Source organism: Sus scrofa, chromosome 18 (genome assembly GCF_054392235.1).
Source record: "Sus scrofa isolate SSC_HxYL_T2T_F1_AM1 chromosome 18, Sscrofa_HxYL_maternal_Yorkshire_Landrace_v2.0, whole genome shotgun sequence".
NCBI classification, from domain to species: Eukaryota; Metazoa; Chordata; class Mammalia; order Artiodactyla; family Suidae; genus Sus; species Sus scrofa.
In genome coordinates this window covers 30,614,477-30,636,354 of record NC_139400.1, presented here as the reverse complement: position 1 = coordinate 30,636,354, position 21,878 = coordinate 30,614,477, and the positions used below count along the sequence as shown (strand labels likewise).

General features: G+C 36.1%; 1 protein-coding gene across 4 annotated transcripts in view; it reads right to left on the bottom strand.

The window, feature by feature from the left end:
• Nucleotides 1-4,125: 4,125 nt before the first annotated feature.
• The window catches only part of GRM8 (glutamate metabotropic receptor 8), a 795,220-nt gene continuing 777,467 nt past the window's right edge, over nt 4,126-21,878 (bottom strand). For 2 of the 4 annotated variants that reach the window (XM_021079053.2, XM_085005941.1), the window contains 2 exons: nt 18,116-18,417; nt 4,126-4,695 (listed from right to left, as the gene is read on the bottom strand). In XM_021079053.2, the coding sequence (XP_020934712.2) occupies nt 18,121-18,417 (297 nt within the window). In that variant the 3' untranslated portion in view covers nt 4,126-4,695; nt 18,116-18,120. The remainder of the gene's footprint in view (nt 4,696-18,115; nt 18,418-21,878) is intronic. The other 2 variants (XM_005673194.4, XM_085005942.1) reach the window with 1 other exon arrangement.

Sequence of the window (21,878 nt, the reverse complement as noted above, 5' to 3'; positions counted from 1 at the left end):
CCGCTAAGACATTAAAATAGTCTTGTATCAAATCCTTTGGTTTATTCAATATTTATTTACATATTATATATATATATGTATGTATGTATCATTAGCTTCTCAAATGCTCTTTGTACTAGCTTTAACATATTGATTACCTCTTCAATAAATGAGTTGAATAAAATCCTTGATTTGCCCATTTTACCTGTGAATGAAATTTATATTTTTAACTCCTTCAGAATTATGCTTTAATATTCTGGTAATTTTCATTTGCTATCAAGGTTTGTTATGTTCTCGTGAACTCACCTACTAAGACTTAGTTCATTGGTAAATAATCTTATTTGCTTACTTCAAAATCTGACACATCCCACTGATGAGTTGTCTTTCCTATTTTCTATAACCACATCACCCCTACCTTCCATCCAAGTCATTACATGGCCAATTTTTATTTTTTAATAGGTCCCAATTTATGCTTGGCATTCATGACCTTGTAACAAGTTATTTGTCAAAGTTAGTTTTGCCTAAACTACTTAATTAGGCATTAGGCAATTAGAAAAATGAATATTTAATAGGTTAAATTTCTTTTTCCTATCCTTATTACTCTGAAAGTAGATTCACAAGTCAAATTATAGGCTATACATTTATAATACACTAAGTTCAACAACAGAAAAATACTCTGAATGTTCCAATGAAAGGTTAAATTAAATAAAAAATAATGGCACCCTTAGTCATAACACCATTAAAAGTTATGCTACAAAAAATTTTTGTAAAGAAGAAACTGAAATAGAACAGTCATAGACAATAGTGTTTTTTTTTTTTTTTAACCACAATTGTTCTGCTTTTTGCTATTATGACACTTTCCAAAGTGACAGCAAGTTTCTGAACATTCATAGATGTCATTTCTCCTCAAGGAAATCTTTTCTTCTAGCTATGGTCAAATGTTTCTTCATAATTTGTTGCTCCATGAAAAGTGAACCATGATAAAAGCAAACAGAAGCATTTCTAAAGATTATATGATAAGAATATTCTATAATTTGGTATTATTTCTTATTCATCCTTTCATACAACCTTATTATTTTTAACAATTCTAAAGGATGGATGAAATACTGACATTAAAGGAAATTAAATAAATAAATGTGAAAAATTGGTAAAATTGCATAATAGAGTTTGAGAATGTCATTTCAGGAGTTCCCATTGTGGCTTAGTGGTTACCAAACCCGACTAGCATCCATGAGGACACAGATTCGATCCCTGGCCTTGCTCAGTGGGTTAAGGATCTGGATCCAGCATTGCTGTGAGCTGTGGTGTAGGTCGAAGACACAGCTCACATCCTGCATTGCTGTGGCGTAGGCCAGTGGCTACAACTCAGATTGGACCCCTAGCCTCGGAACCTCCTTATGCCATGAGTGTGGCCTGAAAAAGACAAAAAGACCAAAAAAAAAAAAAAAAAAAAAAAAAAATGTCATTTCATCCGCTTGCTGACTGAGTAAAATATCAGTATTGGCTAACATAATTTAGAAAATTGTTAATACTCTTTCTGCACTGTCATTGGTAAATAATAGAGAATACAGAGTTAAAGGGGAAGGAAGTAAAATGGCACAAATACTTAGCGATAGTCCCTGTAATATGGTATTTAATTTAAATTAACAAAAGTAAAATACTGTTCATCTGAAATGCTAAACTTTCTGTAAAAATTTGTGATAAAGACTACATACTCTTAGTCATTTAGTCCCTAATCATGTTCCAATAGTCATCCCTCTAGTTTAAATTTCTGATTACTTTTCCTTATAAATAAAATTAGTTTGTGTCAGAGCAACCATCATGGATTTAAACACCTTTAAATACTACCTAGCATAAGGTAAATTTTTTAAAAAATTGAGGTCAGATTTGGTTGGCCCAAGGTCATACTAATATATCATTTGTAGTCTACTAGTGATATTTGCTGCATATTACCTTAGGCTACATTTTTAGCATTCCCTCTGGCATGCTGAGATTAGATGTGACATTTCTTGGCCAGAATAAAACGCAAGGTCGATCCTAAAGAATTTAGTACTATATTTTTTCCATGCAACTTTGCATTTGCTTATCTATAGTACACAGGCAATTTGTTTTAAAGCATGGGACTTATGCACCACGACTAGCACATGCTAAATCCTTCTCCTTACAGGACACCTCCCCACCTTGTCCCAGCCCTTATTACCATCTCCTGAGCCCTCAGCAAAATCCCTGAGAAAATAACCACAGTGGAGGTCAGAATGCTCCAGGTCCCACTATAAGAGGCTGTGGGAGTTTATCCTCCCATTACCTGGGGAGGGTAATATTTTCATCAAGAAGAAAACTTTCCACTGAGATAATGTTATAAAGGATGATTGGCATAAGTAAATCTAGGAGAACTATTATTCACCTCTACTATGAATTAAATAAGATGCTGTAGAACACTATATTATTATCAATTATTTATAAAATACTTAGGAAAGACAACCTGTTGGTAAGTTTGTAATAGGAAGAACAATTTTGAAACATTGTGAGTTTTGCTCAATATTTTATTTTTCTTCCTAAATCCTTAAAGGAAAAAAGTAATAATAAAAATAATAATAACCCACCTTGGGCCTGAGAGCTTTGTTCTCATAATCACCCTGTTGCATCCACTCACCCTGACTAGAGTCAATTAGTAAATGAAAATATGAATATATTTTATGAATATATATATATACTTGAATTTTGCTCTCTGAATGAAATGCAAGGCTTGTAAAATTCAAGCATTTTTTTCTCAACCAAACATGGATATTTGCTAGTTTAAAAAATCTTAAAAATGATTAATACTCTCCAATACGAAGAAAGCTGTTGATTTAAAAATTAAAATATAATTACAGTTACTTTTCTTGGCATGGCTATTGTTACTGAGTGACATGGCACAATAAAACATAGTAAATATGCAGTTTATTTTGTTTTAAAGTAGGTCTTATCTATAAAGGCACACCCAGAGGTGGGTTTACAATCCTAATTATAGGATTATATTCATCAGTGATTCAGATGATCTGAAAACATGAAAATAACACTCTCTCTTGATTTAAATATTATTTGCAAACACCAAAAACTCAACAATAGGAAAAACTCAACAAGAGGCCAGTAAGTACACATTTCCTTCTGTATGCAGCTCTCTGTCTGGGTTGGTATCTAGGAAACATGACTAAATTTTGAAGGAGCGTGAACTATGCTACTTCAACTCTTTCTATTAAATAAAGTGACTGCCAATATCTGGGTTGAAGCTACAGAGCACAGATAGCTTTTTATATCTATATGGAGTGCAATGAGCCATCCAAGCTAACGCAGCAGAGAGAACATGTACTAACAAAATGATTGTAGAGACCCATTGACTTGATGGATGTCTGGGATTGTATAGAATAGAGGTGCCCATGACAAAAATGGTAGCAGATTTGAAAGCCTTTAACAGGCTCCTTTTTAGCCATTCCAGCATGGTTTATTAGCATGACAAAAACTCCCTGCTTTCTCTCTCTTTAATGATTCTGTCCTATGAACCAATGAATGTTTTCATTTGGAAAATAAGAAAGCACTGACCTGTTATTTGAATTGGTTTCTTTAGTGAAGCTCAGGGAATAAATATGCTAATTCTGTGCTTTAAGGAATGTATTGGGTGAGGCCCATCACTTCACTCATTTCAGTGGCTACTAGGCCCAGGTGAGAAAAAGCTACTACTTGGAATATTTCATCATGCCAAAGTTTGACCTAGAAAATAGAGAATTTTAGTGACACTCGAATATACTTTTAGATAGTGATGTTCAGATTATATTCTCCCCAGTTTAACTCATCATTTGTTAATTATGATACCTGAAGCAATTGACCTCAAGCTACTGCTTGATTCTTCATAAAAGAAGCAGTTACTATTAAAAGCTACCACATAAATCTTGAAATATTCACAAAATCTTACACAAATAATTCTTTTTCATATAGGAATAAAAGACAATCTTCTTCACATACACGCAAATGTACAAAAACACATTCCTCGAGGAAATAGAATTTTCTTGGCACACCAGGGCTTTTACAGAGGAGTTAAATAACAACAGAGGTGCCACCTGGAAAAAAGTTTTCCCTGGCTTTAAAACTGGAACGAAACAACTCTCAACATTTGCAAAACATTCCTTTATTATTAGAAATAAATTATTTGTATAAAAAATTGCATGCGTCAACCATTGCATTTATTTTTAGCACAACCCAGGGCTTCAATCCGGTCAGCCATTACAAGAAACAGACTCATTGTCTTATACAAGTTGAACAAGGTGGGACAGGAATGGGAGTTCTCACAATCACAGAAAAATACAAGAATAACATCAGACATGGTTTATTTCAACAGCATTTTTTTTCACAAGCTAACATTAGTTTTCCTTTTGTGATTTTTTTTTTTTAACTGCTCTTGAGTAAGCAATACTTTAGCTTGACACTCATTGGTTGTGTTGTATAAAATGGGTTTATTCACTCCCTGTTATTGATACTTTTGGCATGTGGCTACTGTTTGTTCCTTACAAGATTGACTATTGATTTGATTGATTGTAGTCTACAGAGATCTCCAGGAGTAAGTGTTGGCGGTGTCATGTTCATGGTTTACCATCGCCTACCACGTTTCTCCATATTGTATCTTTTCCCTGTTTCAGATTGAATGATTGCTGTAGCTGATATATGTCGTCTTGGTAGAGGAAGCTGTTAAGACAAAATAAGACAAATTATAATACAGACTAATAAATTAGCTTGTTAAAATGACTTTAAAATTCAAATCTTGTGATAACTATTTTATGATATGTAGCTTTCATGTTACTTATTATTTTTAAACCATGAAGAATCTAACCATTGTAGAATTAAGATGCAGCAGAATTTTTCATCTGTAAAACTAGTTTCATTTATAGTATATTTACCAAAAGGGGAAAAAAAAAAAAAACTGAAAATGTGAACACCCTGTTCTTTAACAAATTTTAGTAAAATTAAATTTTAATGTGTTTTTTTTTGGCTTTTTCGGGCCACACCCGCAGCATATGGAAGTTGCATCAGAGCTATAGCTGCCGGCCTATGCCACAGTAATGCAGCATCCAAGCTGTGTGTCTGTGACCTACATTACAGCTCACAGCGGATCTTTGACCCACTGACCAAGGCTAGGGATCAAACCCACATCCTCATGGATACTAGTTGGGCTCGTTACCACTGAGCCATAATGGGAACTTACTTAATGTGTATTATTTTGATTTACGATACAAAAAAATGAAAGAGCAGATAAATTCTCTATTCTGCAAAAGACAAAAAAAAGTTTTTTACAACCCACATTAATGACTCAATTCTTCAAGTCTGATTTGATGACCAAAAAAGGATTAGTCATTATAATTAGTTGTGCTTTGAGAATGAATATATCTTCCACTTAAAAAATAATACTTTTAGGGATTTCCTGTTGTGGCTCAGCAGTAATGAACCCAACTAGTATTCATGAGGATATAGGTTCGATCCCTGGCCTCACTAGATGCGTTAAGGATCTGGTGTTGCAGTGAGCTGTGGTGTGGGTCACAGATGCACTCAGATCCTGTGTCTGTGGCAAAGGCTGGCAGCTGCAGTTCCAATTCTACCCCTAGCCTGGGAACTTCCATATGTCACATGTGCAACCCTAAAAAGAAAATAAATTAAAAATTAAAATTTTTTTAAAAATTTGAAAAATAATACTTTTAGACTTTAGAAGTAGACAGAATAAAATATCAATGCATTTTGCCAACACACATATATCTGGTTTCATCCAAAGGGTACAAATGGAGATGTTTAGAAAATAAAGACTCAAAGAAGGAAATGAAGAGTCAATTGTTCTGGTACCAACTTCCTATGAAGTAAAACCCATTATTGTAAGAATAATCTGTACTATAAAAATGTAGATACGAAAATATTCTAGGTCAAATTTATACTCATACTTAATTTCCAGAAATACAAACCTAAATCCAAATAATTCCTTTGGATTTTTGAGAGAGATGATGGCATACATTTCTGTTCTAAAATTTTAAATGTGACGTCCTATTTTTCAGTGGAACCCTGGAATTAATAATCATAAGAAGGATGATGAAAAATTCAAAACATGTATGTATTTCACTATATAAATCCAATTCAGAGTGAATCAAATTTTTAGAGAATAATTTAGTTTTTGAAGATTGAATAAGGAAATTGTGAATGTCCTTCTCTGAAATAATTGGCAATCAGACTCATTCCATTTTAATGCACATGAACACTAGGAATTGACCAGACAAGTTCTTACCAGAGACTAAGAATATACTAAGTCCACAATCACTAAAATTATCGCAGAAAACCCAGGAAGTTCTAGTTGTAGATATTTTTGCTATTTTTGATTTCATTGAATATTATGAGCATCATGCCCCAAACAGGTGATATATCTGCTTATCTTACCTACTTTGCCCTCATTAGGTTTTTATGGGCACAAGAGAAAGGAAGTAGATCTTAGACCTGGTTTTAAATTACATTTTGTTCTCTAAAAAATGAATGGGAAAGGCCACTGAACTGGGTCACTCAGTATTATCAGTGGTCCACAGTCCACAATACTGGGTTTTTGTAAGGGTGGAGGCAGAGTAGATTTGCAAGGGAATGGCTGTTGTCCTGGAGAATCTATATGCAATGATGCTTAACACTTCTAAAATGTTGTATGTCACATTTCGTTTAGTGTGAAGTGAAATACAATAACATTTATGGTCTTCACTTTTTAAAGAAAAAAATTCCTAATTTATATAATGCTCTCATATGCCTCTAAATTTTTTTCTAAGAAAATAAAATCTGTACTTTGGCTGTATTTTTGAATGACTTTCATGTAATCTTTGTGGACAAGATGAAGGTAAGAGTAGGAAAAATGACCCTTAAAAAGATTGTTCAGCTTCCTGATCTATTCAATATATTTAACAATAACTAAAATGTAAGACATAGTTATCAAATTTGTAGATAGCTAGAAAGAAAAATCATGGTTGAAATAAAGGAACAAGGGCCAAGAGACCTTGACAAAGATGATCTTCTGATATTAATCTTCAAGGATTTTCCACCTTTTAAGATTCTAAAGCTATTTATTAATTTGTACTTCACTCTTGGAACTCTTAGATGTGAACTCCAAGGAAAAAAGATGGTAGAATTCTATTGAGAAAAAAGACTATAATTTACAAAAGGCAAGCAATCTTAATTTTTCTAATGGTTAGAAAAGGCACATAAGGCTTTGGAAACTGATGATTTGGTCAACATTGAAACGGTGATTAAGAGGCAGACTTTGTTAATAGCAGCTATCTTGCAAGAAGACAGAGGGATGATAAAACAATAGCATTTTTGGAATTTTAAGTCCATTCTATTAACCACAGATCAAACTGCAGACAAACCTTGGAGACAGAATGGGTTCAGATACAGACAACTGCAACAAAGTGATTATCACAATGAAGGGAGAGACATGAAGTTTTTGGGTTCTCAGTGCATACAAAAGTTATGCTTATACTATACTATAGTCTATTAAATGTGTAACAGCATTATGACTAAAAATACAATGTACATACCGTAACTAGACAAAAACGCCTTATTGCTAAAAAATGCTAACCAGCTCAGGATGCCACAAATGCTTATTTGGTAAAAATAGAAAAAAAAAAAAAAGTAGTATCTGGGAAACACAATAGAATGAAGCACAGTAAAACAAGGTATGTTTGTAGGTTTTCATATCAGCAGTGATATTTTTACCTTTATCCCAGAAGTATTACAGACCAAAAGGGATCAGAGATGTACATATGTACATAGAAGCTCTATAAAACTTCTGGTATTGAATATGCTTATTGAAAATCAGTTTTTGCATGCAGCAACAATGCACTTCCTGTGCACACCACACTATGTTCACAAGCTAGAAAAAGAACCTCTACCGCCAGCAGCAGCTGTTTTCATGAATTATGCATGAACATAGCCTAAGGAATGCCATGTGACAGCATTTGTTAATTGGGTGCCATTGATAAAATTCATGTATATCAACTCTGTTTCTCTCTTTCCACACTTCTATGAAATAACATTTGACCTTTTTTTAATGTGTGAAATGCAGTTCTGCAAATTTAGTCGTGAACATGGACTCATTTGGTCTCCCTCCAGTTTCACATTATATTTATTCTGTGTGCCTTTAGAAGCTTTAAAATATTACATATGTGATTAGAATTTCTGGCTTTAATAAGTCACCTTTAAGATGAAATTTCTGTTTTGTGGACTTGTATTGCTTCATGGCTATGAGGAAAAAACATTGCATATATATCATAAATATACAGCTAAAATGTCAGAAAAATAAGGTTATAGAATAGAAGCCATAATTATCAAAATTCTCCCCATAATAAAAAGATGCTAAAACAACAGTTTTTGAATTTTAAGTCTTCTCTTTTCTGTTAACCACAGACCAATGAATCTATAGTTTCATGGCCGCAATGATACTTTTACCTTTATATAATGATTTATAGCTTATAAAACACTGTCCCGTATGTCATTGTCACTTCATTGTAGTAAAGGTGATTTGTCAAAAGTCTGGTAGCAGAAAGTGTGAGAATGTGGCAACATGGATATCATTCCAGTGGATCAACCAGCCCTGGATTTGTTGAGAAGAGGCTTCACCAGTTTTGAGAGGAGGCATTTTAAATCAGAGGAAGCATGGTACTAGTTATAGAGAGTTGAAGGGCAAAAGCTGTTCCAGTTTTCTTTCTTTTTTTTCACTCTTTTTTTGGTAAGATTTTTATTTTTTATTTTTATTTTTTTAATGGCTCCCCCCTGGCATATAGAAGTTCCCAGGCTAGGGGTCGAATCAGGGCTGCAGCTGCTGGCCTACGCCACAGCCACAGCCTTACTTGGATCCAAGGTATATCTGCAACTCACTCGGCAGCATTGTGGCAATGCCAGATCATTAACCCAAAGAGCGAGGCAAGGGATTGAACCTATGTCCTCAAGTATACTAATTAGGTTTGTTATTGCTAAGCCACAACTGGAACTCCCTTATTTTTTTCTATTATACTTGATTTGCAATGTTCTGTCAATTTCTACTGTACAGCAAAGTGACCCAGTAACACATAAATATATATACATAATTTTTCTCACATTATATTCCATCGTGTTCCATCACAGGTGCCTAGATGTAGATCTCTGTGCTATATAGCAGATTTCACTGCTTATCCATTCCAAGGGCAATAGTTTGCATCAACTAACCCCAAATTCCCAGTCCATCAAACTCCTCCCCATACCGCCTTGGCAACCACACGTCTGTTCTCCAAGTCCATGAGTTTGTTTCTTTTCTGTAGAAAGGTTCATTTGTGCCATATATTAGATTCTAGATATAAGTGATATCATATAGTATTTGTCTTTCTCCTTCTGACTTAGTTCACTTAATATGAGAGTCTCTGGCTCCAAACATGTTGCTGCAAATGGCATTATTTTGTTCTTTTTATGGCTGAGTAGTATTCTACTGTGTATATGTAACACATCTTCTTAATATATTCATCTGTCGATGGACATTTAGGTTGTTTCCATGTCTTGACTATTGTGAACAGTGCTACAGTGAACACAGGGGTGCATGTTATCTTTTTCAAAGAAAGTTTTGTCTGGATATATGTCCAGCAATTGGATTGCTGGGTCAGTCATATGGTAGTTCTGTATTTAATTTTCTGAGGTACCTCCATACTATTTTCCATGGTGTTTGAACCAATTTACATTCCCTTTTTTCCACACCCTCTCCAGCATTTATTATTTGTTGACTTGTTAACGATGGCCATTCTGACTGCTGTGAGGTGGTATCTCATAGTAGTTTTGATTTGCATTTCTCTAATGATTAGTTATGTTGAGCATTTTTTCATGTGCCTGTTGGCCATCTGTATATCTTCTTTGGAGAAATGTGTAGTCATGTCTTTTGCCTGTTTTTCAATTGAGTTGTTGGTTTTTTTGCTGTTGACTGGTATAAGTGGTTTGTATATTTTAGAGACTAAGCCCTTCTCAGTTAAATCATTTGAAACTATGTTCTCCCATTCCATAGGATGTCTTTTTTTTCTTTTTTAAGATGTCCTTTGCTATGCAAAAGCTTTCAAGTTTGATTGGGGCCCATTGGTTTATTTTTGTTTTTATTTCTGTTCCCTTGGGAGACTGACCAAGAAAGTGTTTGTATGGGTGATGTCAGGGAATGTTTTGCCTATGTTCACTTCCAGGAGTTTGATGGTGTCTTGTCTTATGTTTAAGTCTTTAGGCCATTTTGAGTCTCTGTGCATAGTGTGAGGATGTGTTCCAGTTTCATTGACTTGCATGCAGCTGTCCAGGTTTCCCAGAAATGCTTGCTAAAAAGACTGTCTTTTTCCCATTTTATGTTCTTGCCTCCTTTGTCAAAGATTAATTGACCATAGGTGTCTGGGTTTATTTCTGGGTCTCTATTATGTTCCATTGGTCCATATGTCTATTTTGGTACCAGTACCACACTGTGTTGATGACTGTGGCTTAGTAATATTGCCTGAATCTGGGAGAGTTATGTCTCCTGCTTGGTTTTTGTTCCTCAGAATTGCTTTGGCAATTCTTGGCTTTTATGATTCCATATCAACTTTTGGATTGTTTCTTCTAGTTCCGTAAAAAATGTTATGGGTAATTGGATAGGGATTGACTGTATCTGTAGATTGCTTTGGGTAGGCTGGCCATTTTAACAATACTGATTCTTCTAATACAGGAACATGGAATATCTTTCCATTTCTTTGAATCCTCTTTAATTTCCTTGATTAGTGTTTTATAGTTATCAGCATATAAGTCTTTCACCTCCTTGGTCAGGTTTACTCCTAATATTTAATTTTTTGCATGCGATTTTAAAAGGTATTGAATTTTTATATTCTTTTTCTAATACTTCATTGCTAGTATAGAGAAATGCAACTGATTTCTGAATGTTAATCTTGTATCCTGCTACTTTGCTAAATTCATTGATCAGTTTGAATAGGTTTTGTGTGGAGTCCTTAGGGTTTTCTATATATAGTATCATGTCATCTGCATAGAGCAACAATTTTACCTCTTTTCTTCCAATTTCAATACCTGTTATTTCTTTTGTCTGATTGCTGTGGCTAGGACGTCCAATACTATGTTGAATAAAAGTGGTAAGAGTGGGCATCCTTGTCTTGTTCCAGATTTTAGTGGGAAGGCGTTCAGCTCTTCTCCATTGAATATTATATTGGCTGTGGGTTTGTCATAAATGGCTTTGATTACCATAAGGTATGTTCCCTCCATACCCACTTTGGTAGGAGTTTTTATGAATGGATGTTGGACTTTGTCAAATGTTTCTCTGCATTTATTGAGATGATCATGTGGTTTTTGACTTTTCTTTTGTTAATGTGGTGTATGACAATGATTGATTTGTGTATGTTGAACCATCCTTGTGACCCTGGGATGAATCCCACTTGGTCGTGCTTTATGATCTTTTTTTTTTGTATGCTGTTGGATTTGGTTGGCTAAAATTCTGTTGAGAATTTCTGCATCTATAATCATCAGAGATATTGACCTCTAATGTTCTTTTTTGGTAGTATCTTTGGTTTTGGTATTAGGTTGATGGCAGCTTCATAGAATATCTTTGGGAGTGTTGCTTCTTCTTCAACCTTTTTGGAAAAGTGTAAGAAGAATGGGTATGAGTGCTTCTTTGTATGTTTGGTAGAATTCACCTGTGAAGCCATCTGGTCGTGGACATTTGTTTGTAGGGAATGTTTTTATCACATATCCAATTTCATTTCTACTGATTGGGCATGTCTATTGATCTATTTCTTCCTGATTCAGTTTTGGCAGGCTATATGTCTCTAGAAATTTGTCCATCTCTTCTAGGTTGTCAAATTTGTTGGCATATAATTGTCCATAGTATTCTCTTATGATTTTTTTTTTTTTTTGTATTTTTGCACTATCTGTTGAGCTTTCTCCTTTTTTAATTCTTATTTGGTTTTTTTCTTTGCTCTTGTTGGTGAGTCTGGCCAAAGGTTTGTCAATTTTGTTTATTACCCTTTCAAAGAACCAGCTCTTAGTTTTTATTGATGTTTTTTTCTATTGTTTTTTGAATCTCTATTTTATTGATTTCTGGTCTGATCTTTATGATTTCCTCCTTTCTGCTGACTTTAGGTTTTGTTTTTGTTCTTCTTTTTCTAATTCTCCTAGGTGGTGTGTTAAGTTGTCTACTTGAGATTTTTCTTCTTTTCTGAGGAAGGCCTGTATCACTATGAACTTGCCTCTAAGCAGTGCTTTTGTGGGATCCCATAGATTTTGAATGGTTTTGTTTTTATTATCATTTGTCTCGAGGTATTTTTTTAATTTCCCTTTTGATTTCCTTATTGACCCACTGGGTTTTTAGTGTAGCATGTTGTTTAGTCTCCATGTAGTCAGTTTTTTCCCATTTCTTTTCCTGCGGTTGATTCTAATTTTATGCCATTGTGGTCAGAAAAGATATATGAAATAATTTCTATACTCTTAAATTTGTTGAGGTTAGTTTTGTGCCCCAGTCTGTGGTCAATCCTTGAGAATGTTTCATGTGCACGTGAAAAAATGTATATTCTGATTTTTTTGGATGTAATGTCCTGAAAATGTCAATTAAGTCTAAATTACCCATTGTGTCATTTAGGGTCTCTGTTGCCCTATTGATTATCTGTCTAGAGGATCTGTCCATTGATGTGAGTTGGTGTTAAAGTCTCCTACTATTATTGTATTCTCATTAACTTCTCCTTTATGTCTGTTGGTATTTGTTGTATGTATCTGGGTGCTCCTATATTATGGGCCTATATATTGATGATTGTAATATCCTCTTCTTGAATGGTTTTCCTCTCCTTTTATTATTAGTGTCCTTCTTTTTCTTTATGGCCTTTGTTTTAAAGTCTATTTTTGTCTGAGGCAAGTATTGCAACTCCTGCTTTCCTGTCTTTTCCACTCACATGAAATATCCTTTTCCATCCCCTCACTTTCAATTTATATGTGTCCTTTGCCCTAAGGTGAGTCTCCTGTAGACAGCATATTATAGGCTCTTATTTATTTATCCAATCTGCCACTCTTTGTCTTGATTGGAGCATTCAGTCCATTGACATAAAGCTTGTTTTCCAGTTGATTCTATGTTTTTCCTTTGTTCCTTTTTTTGGTTGGATGATTTCCTTTTATGCTTTTTGTTTCCTTTTCTTTTTAGTTTTTCTGAATGTGCTAGTTGGTTTTGACTTGTGGATGCCCTGTTTTTCAAGTATATTAACCCTTTCCTATATCTGCTTGCTCTAGCCTGATAGTGGTATAGGCTTACATATATTGTTAAAAAAAAAAAAAAAGTCTAGATTTACCTACTTTCCTCCCTCACATTTTATGATTTTAAAGTCCTTTTTTTTAACATCTTCAAGTTTGTCCTTTTGCTGTTCCTTGTGTTTATGGTTACTATTACAATAGTTTTTTGGTTTTGTTTTTTGTTTTTTCCCCTTTAGATCTGTCTACTGGCTTATTTAATTGATTGCTTTCCTGGTGTGGTTTTCTCCATCCTATTTCTTCCTCTTTTTTATTTAGAGGAGCCCTTTCTGTTTTTTCTTTTAGAATGAGTTTAATATTACTGTACTCTTTCAGTTTCTGTTTCTTGGAGAAAATTGTTATTTCTCCCTCTATTTTAAATGATATTCTTGCTTGGTAGATTATTCTAGACTGCAAAATTTTCCCTTTCCCAGAACTTCAAATACATCCTGTCACTCTCTTCTGGCTTGTAGTGTTTCTGTAGAGAAATCAGCTGATAGCCTTATTATGCAGGGTTATAATTAACTCTGTTTCTCTCTTGCTGCCTTTAGAATCCTCTCTTTAACTCTTGCCATTTTCGTTATTATGTGTCTTGGTGTGGGCCTGTTTGGGGCCCTCTGTGCTTCCTGTGTCATGAATCTGTGTCCTTCAGATTTGGAAAGTTTTCAGCCATAAGTTCTTCAAATATATTTTCTGTCCCCCCTTTTTTTGTCTCTTTTTGGAATCCCTTTTATGTGTTGATTGGCCCACTTTATAGTCTCCCGTAGATATCATATTGCTTGCTTTTTCCTTTTTCACTTGGTTTTCTGTCTGCTGTCCTGAGTGGATGATTTCCATTATACTATCTTCCAAGTCCCTAATTCCGTCCTCTTCCAATGATCCATTTTGCTCTTCAGTGACTTTCAGTCAGCTTGCATCTCTGCAAAGGAATGTTCTAATTTTTCTTGGTTCCTCCTTATATTTTCTAGTTCCTTTCTAAAGTAATCTGCATTAGTGTTCATAGCTGCTCTTAATTCCTTCCTACTCGCTCTTCGTCCCTTCAGTATTTTCACTGTCTCCTTTGTGAACTCAGTGTCTCTTAGACTGCAGTGGTCTGTTTCATTATTTGCTCCTTTGGGTGACTTCTCCTGCTTTTTTTAACCAGGAATGATTTCTGGGCTTCTTCATTTTGCTTATATTTTTCTCATTCTGTGAGCTTAGGGAAAATGACTCCTGTAGGCTTGGAGGGCTAGTTATATGCATGAGTGCCCCTGGGTATTTTGTGAGAACTTACTTTTGATTTTTAGGGTGCTTGATGTGTGTGCTTCCAGGGAGATGGAGGCAATGGTCAGGGCTAGTAGCTAGTGCCTGGTTGCTGGGCCCTTGACAGTGGGCAGGACCCACGGGAAGGTGGGGCAGGCTGCTCCTCGTTGCAGGGCCCTGGGAAGTGACAGTGATCAGGCGTGTATAGGCAGTGCCCAGAGCATTTGGCAGTGGCAGTAGCAGGGCAGGTGCAATCCCAGGGGAGTGAGAGCAACAATGAATGGCGCTTGGTTGCAGTGCCCCCTTTTTTTTTTTTTTTTTTTTTTGCCAACCTTTCAGGTGCCTAGGGCCTCAGTTGGTATCTGTTCACAGACCCCTAGTGGTGGTGGGCCATGTCCTCCTCTGGTGTCTGAGGTAATTGCTATGAAGCTCTGCCAGCTATAAATCACACAAGAGTGCTTAGCCCCCCACTGCCCTTAGGCCACACAAGAGGTACCTGGCCTTCTGTACTCTGTCTCCCATAGCCTGCACCAGAGGTGCTCTGTCATCTGAGAGTCTGTGTGTACACAGGCAAAGCTATTCCTATGTGGTCCTCCCCTCCCTCTCTTCCCCTCCCCAGCAATGGCACCTTGCTTCTCCTGCAGACGCATACCTCCTCCTTGGTTCCCTCAGCTGTAGCGTTTGGCTCCCCAGCCCATGGCATTCAGCTCCCAGCCCTTGGCACACTGCTCTCTAGCCCCTCAGGCTGTCTCCATACACCCACCCCTAGCCCTCTCTCTGGTTCTGACTTCCGGAGCCAGAGTCTCAGTGTCCAGCCCCCACCAGAGCATCTCAGGCTGTGGCCTCTAGGGGTGTGGTGCACATCATCTGTGCAGCTCTTCCTCTGCTTTGCCCTCCTCAGTCCTGCTGCTGCACTTTTCTGCACAACTTTGAGGTTCTTCCATGTCAGCTGATCTCCCTGTCAGTTAGGTGGTTTCTCAGGGTATGGGTTTGTTCCTTTCCTCTTTAAAAGCTCCCTCTCAGGAGTGCTAGTCCCATCCTGATTGCTTTTCTCTCTTTTCTTTTTTAATTTTCCTTTTGTTCTACCCAGTTATGTGGAGGGTGTTTTGCCCTTTTTTGGAGGTTTAAGGTCTTTTGCCAGCATTCAGTAGATGTTCTGTGCGAATCGTTCTACATGTAGTTTTTTTTGTTTTTGTTTTGTTTTTTTTGGTTTGTTGGAGAAGGTGAGCACCACGTCTTACTCTTCTGCCCTCTTGATCCCCACTCCCCAATTTTCAATTATACTTCTTAAGACATAAGACCCAGTTTTAGAAGAAAAATGTTACATTTAAGCTATTCAAGTTTTTGGTATTTTGAGAGAATTTATGATTTTGAATGACTCTTGGCTCAAATCATCGTTACATGTAGTAGAGGGAACTGGGGCACAAGGCATCCATAATGATAGGTCGTGTAAGTGAACAAATGTTAGCAGTGGTTACCTGGAGTGGGATTACAGAAGGACATGCAAAGATTTCACATACTGTTCTCCTGAATGTGTAAACTTCAATCACTTTATCTGGCCTAATGTATTCAACCCAAACCACTCCTATAAAAGATGATACTACACTGAAATCTCCAGAGTACAATTTAACCTTCTTTCAGGTAGTAATTACTTTATTTTGATTCATCTTTTTAACTTTCTTTTACTTTCCAAAAATGAGCATCTGACTCCTCCAGAATGTGGTAGGCTTTTTCCACCATACATGCTCCACATCTGTACTCTTTCATTCTTATTTCTGAGAAAACAGGGAAATGTACATGCTATAAAATTTTCATTTCAACATCCACAGAAAATAATAGGAGGGAAAAAAAAGTGGATGAGACTTATTTCTAAGACATGGGATTAGTCTCATCAATACTGGAAACTTTCCCTTCAGGGAACCAATTTTTTAAAAGGGTGGGAAGAGTTTATTAATTTTTTTCCTTACCACATTCCAGAGGTGAGTCTGGGAAAACTGTTGTTTCTTTCACTGTATGTTTGCTTACTTTCATTTGAAACAATATTATATAAAATTTTCTGGACTGTTGATAAAACAAGTGCAACTGTAGACTGATGAGTCATACTGAAGAGTGCCAGTGTTCAAAGTGTATCACTGGCCAACAGTAGTTTATTGGCATCCTACAGGAGGTTTTAACTTCCTGAACTGATGCTTTCAAGACAGAAAAACACATAAAATTCTGCCCTCAAATCATAAGCATTCTACTCTGATGCCTTTAAGTGTAGTTATAGTACATCCTTTGCTAAGGGCCCAAATAAGCCCACTATTAGTCAATTGCTTACCTATAATCAGAGATGATTATAACAATTTGATGCCAAAACCCATCCTTACTGCATCTTTCTTGTACACTTTCTCAAAGTTTCATGTTTGCTGAAGGATGACTATGTGGGGAGTATCTGTGAAATTCTCTACAAGTGACTCAATTTGATATTCATGAGCTGAAGGTCATCTTCCTGGAGGATATGGCCAGTAATTACAATAAGTCTGATAGAAAATGAAGCCAGTAAGTTTTAATTAAGTTATGCATATGGGGCATTAGAGTGGACAGTTTTCATCTGGAAATCTTGATATAAGGGAAGGTTTGTCAGTCTAGTGAAGGCTCTAAGTTGTTATAATAATTAAATCAAATAAAATCAATCTAACCTGTGTTTCATGTCAAAGGTACAGAAAATAGGAGATAGAGCCTCCTGGAGGAAACTGAGATAAAGAGGGTAATTTTTTCATATGGTTTTATCCTTAATTATTAAATACCTGTTCTGTATTCATAGAACATAGGAAGCAAGGACCTTAGCTTTTCTTTCTTTTTCAACCATCTATAGAAATTTGTAAAGGTTGTATGTATTTTTCACTGTATTCAGCTTTCTGGTATTTTGCTGTTCATAACTCCAGTCTATTTGCTTAGATACAAAGATGGACTTGAACAGCGCAGTTAAACTCTGCTGGATTAATTTGGTACTGGGATGTGCTTCTTCAGGGATGATTACAGAGAAGAGCAATATAGGTGAAGAAAAGTAATGTTACAATTTTCAGGGTCATGAGGCTTTCAGAGAAGACTTCTATTATCTTAATGCTTCCAATAAGAAAAACCAAAGATCAAGGGATCAGTCTGGGGAGACAAGTAATAACTATGACTTAACCTTCATGTTGGCTAACTAGTTTTCTCATTTCCCTAAATACCTAAATAACATACTGTTTATTTGTGTAAGATATTTGGTCTGCATGCTCCATAAATACTAGTTAACAGTGAATTCTACAAGGAGTTGCCAGTATTCGACAAACAAAGCCCGTAAGGTAGTTCCTAAGCACTAAAGCATAGTTTTATAAGTGGAGCATAGTTCCAAGCTTCCAGCTCTGTAATGCCTCAAAAGAGAGACCTGAATATCACTTGGTGAAAGAGATGCTGTATTTGTATTCCCACTCTGGAGAAGAGCCACTTGCCTTGAAATCATTTGGTTCTAACCAGGTGATTCTAACTGCTGTGATGGTCTCATGGTTTGTGAGTACCACCATGTCCCTGGAAACATGAAGCACAGTCCCCAAGACCAGTAGAAGAATGTTCAACGTACATCTATCAGGAAGTGCTCCCGCTCTTGACCATCGGAAAGTCTACGGATGACTTACTGTTGGTTTCAAGACTCTCACAGAGTTCACTTTTCACTTCGCCATTTGGTCTGTCATTTCCCTTTTGGATCAGTTTGCTTTGCATGGTGGCAGCGGTCACCACAGCCTTGAAGCTCCTCTTGCGTTTTTGAACATTCTGTTCTGGATGAAAAATTATAATATAAACCTTGGGCATATAGAGCATGCCCAGAGACACCGAAGCACTTAAACTCATGGAGACAGTAAGTGTTGTTGTCTGGATGTACATCTGAAGAAGGGGAAAAAAAAAAAAAAAAAAAGAATCAATGTTGATAAACCCGATCAAAGATAAAGCAAATAACAGAACCATTTTCTGAAATTATTCCAGCTTCTCTGCTAACGGTGTGTTAAAAGGTACTTGTTGAAACTGCCTTCAATTATACTCAATTCAAGCATTCCATTCCTTTAGTCCCCACCTGCAAATGTGGGTGAAGTTCTGTTGTTTATGAAGCCCAGTTCCTTCAAACAAACAAACAAACAAACAAAGCTGATAGAGCTTAGTTTCCTTTTTAGATTTTAATTATACATATGTAAGGAAGGGGGCAAAACCAGTCTAGCAAAAGACTAACATTTTATGTCACACAAATCTTCTTCAGGGAGGTGTCACAGGGTCAAATGTTATTCTTTCAACAATAAACTTAACCTAGAAGGTGAATTAAATATAGTGGAAATAGAGCAGGAGACAAATAGTCCAGGCAAACAGTCCAGAACACCACTACTGCACACTACTGCTTGAATAATGCTAGTGTTTACATCTCCACATAATTGCTTAATTCCAGCTTCCTAACCTGATATATCACAAGTATGCTATAAGGGCTTGCTTTTCTTTAACAGTCCCCCTAAAGGATAATTCCAGAGGGTCTCCTGATGATTGCATCAGATCAAAATAAATGTGGGTGCTTTTAGAAAATACATGAAACTTCCTCCTTCCAAGATTGAAATATGGCCTTTGGGGATAGAATCCTGACATCTGGATTTTGAAAATTCTCTGCCTGGGCTCATTCCTTCTCCTTACCCCACTGAACTGACTGCTCTTGTACTTACAAAGAGACGTTTCTCTGGGAAATTTTTCTTCCTACAATCTAGTGGTTAATGACCTAAAAAAGCCAAACCTAAAAATCACTGTTTTTAGTTTTTTCATTATGTTATGAAAACAAACATGATAGTATTTTAATCTTTTTTCCTTCCCCAATATTTTGAGTTATAATCAAAAATAGAAATTGTATATTTTAAGGTGTACAACTTGATGTTTTAATAAACATATATCATGAAATGATCATTGCAATCAACTTAACATATCCATCACCTCACCTAGTTACCATTTTCTTTGTTTTCTTTTCCTTTGTTTGTGTGTGTGTGTGTGTTAAAAATGCTTAAGATCTCCCTTCTTAGGAAATGGCAAGTATACAATACAGTATTGTTACCTACAGTCACATATTCATCTTGTGTAACTGGAAGTTTGCACCTTTTGACCAATATCTCCCTTATTTCCCCTCCCCCTGCCCCTGGCAACCACTGTTCTGCTCTCTGCTTCTAAGGGTCTCACAGTTTTAGATTTCACATATAAGTGGGATCACGCAGTTTTTGTCTTTCTGGCTACTCTTGCTTAGTACAATGTCCTCCAGATTCATCCTTGTTGTCACAATGGCAGGATAAACACTCTGTACATATATCACATCGTTAAAAATAAAAATCTTTGATCTACTTTCATTTTTTATATCCTGAGCTCAAAATACAATTTTTCCAAACAACTTGGCATACACTGAGGCTACAAAGCAGCCATGTTTTAAGATTATGAAGAGATCCCTTTATTATATCTGTGATCTTCCTTAATATATATATATATATATTTTTTTTTTTTTTCTTTTTGCTCTTTCTTGGGCCACTCGCACGGCATATGGAGGTTCCCAGGCTAGGGGCTGAATCGGAGCTGTAGCCACCGGCCTACGCCAGAGCCACAGCAACGCGGGATCCGAGCTGCGTCTGCAACCTACACCACAGCTCACAGCAACGCCGGATCGTCACCCCACTGAGCAAGGGCAGGGACCGAACCCGCAACCTCATGGTTCCTAGTCGGATTCGTTAACCACTGCGCCACCACAGGAACTCCCTTCCTTAATATCTTTTCACTCTGACGATACCTCTGGAAATGTAAAGTTGTCAGATTGTATCCATCAATCCCCAGAATGCAAACTAATTGGATCGTTTTAATAAAGGGCTGAAATACGTTTACCTTCAAGGGTAAATATCTGAATCAGCTTTATGGTTGGCCTTTTCCTAGGGGAGACTGTTTCTCTTAACAGATGACAAAATCTTGATGTACAAAACTGTCCAAACCATGAAGCAAAACTTCAGACACCCACAAAAAGACTGTCTCTGTCTGAGCAATCATGTCATGTGGGTTACTGAGTTTACTATTCAGTTCATCTACCAGGAAGGCTGTCCTTTGCTTAAGACCCTATCGTAAGTATGGGAATACCCTTCCATTAGGATTGGTTTGTTTCAAAGTTCACCTCCTCCAGAAAGTCCTCCATGATAAATCTTATTTAATTATAATGTTTTTATTTTATTTCTAAGCACTAATGCATTGAAAAGTAAACACAATGGATCACTTGCTAATATATAACTCTGTGATTATAATCATTTATATAAACTGTAATAATTCATATAAAATGCAAAGCTAGGGTATAAATTTTGAATCTGTAATCTGTATTTTTTCTTATATACCTCTAGGAAATTATACACTAATTACTCATATACTACTCCTTGTTTTTAAGTAAATGAAGATCTTTGAAAATCCCTTGATTTACATTAAGTTTTTCAGAATATGCTTTCCATAATTTTCTACTGTGTCAAATGGACATCAGGGATGCTAACATTATAAGTAAGAAACTCAAAGTATTGAGGTATGAATCCAGATTTTAGGTTGGGCTCATGCATACCAACCTCAATAGAGACATAATTCAAATCCATCTGTCAGCAAAGTGATAAATTACTATGTGTCATGATCTCTTGTGCTACCTGCCAACAAGTGAAAACCCATGTTACATGTGAGTAACTAAAGGTCTACTACAATTAAGAAGGTCCTGATAAAATGTGAATATGCGCCTTTAAACCACATAAATCTCCCTAAGCTTTGCCACCTACTTTTAAGCAACTTATTATAATAATACTTCTAAGCCTCTCATGTGTTGGTTAATCCTCTTTGAATTCCTGCTTATTCTCCAGCTAGCATTGCTGCAGAAAGGCTATGTAGAAAATGGGCTGCAGAGAAAGGACATAAAGATAAGGAAAGGAGAGAGCCAAATGCGAATCACACACATAAATTTTCAAATCCACTCCCTTATAGGAACCATCAGTTTTGTCCCATTCAGACCCTGCCAAGTCAATTTAACTTATAAAAAAATAAAATAAAAACCAAAAAACTTCCAGAGGTCCAACAGCTATGAAATGATGGGAACACCCACACTTAAAGCATATAATTCTAGTCCAAGTAATTCATAAATACTTTTCTAGTTTGAAAATCTTATAAAATGTGTCTGGTACCGTAAATATAATTTTCTTTCCATATTCAGAATAATTTCTGTAATACATAGTAATTTTGATTTTGCTAAGTATTAAGCATGAAGAAGATTCTGGAATGCTAGTTTCCACATTAATTACTGCAGTCTGTTCTTTCAGCAAACCAAC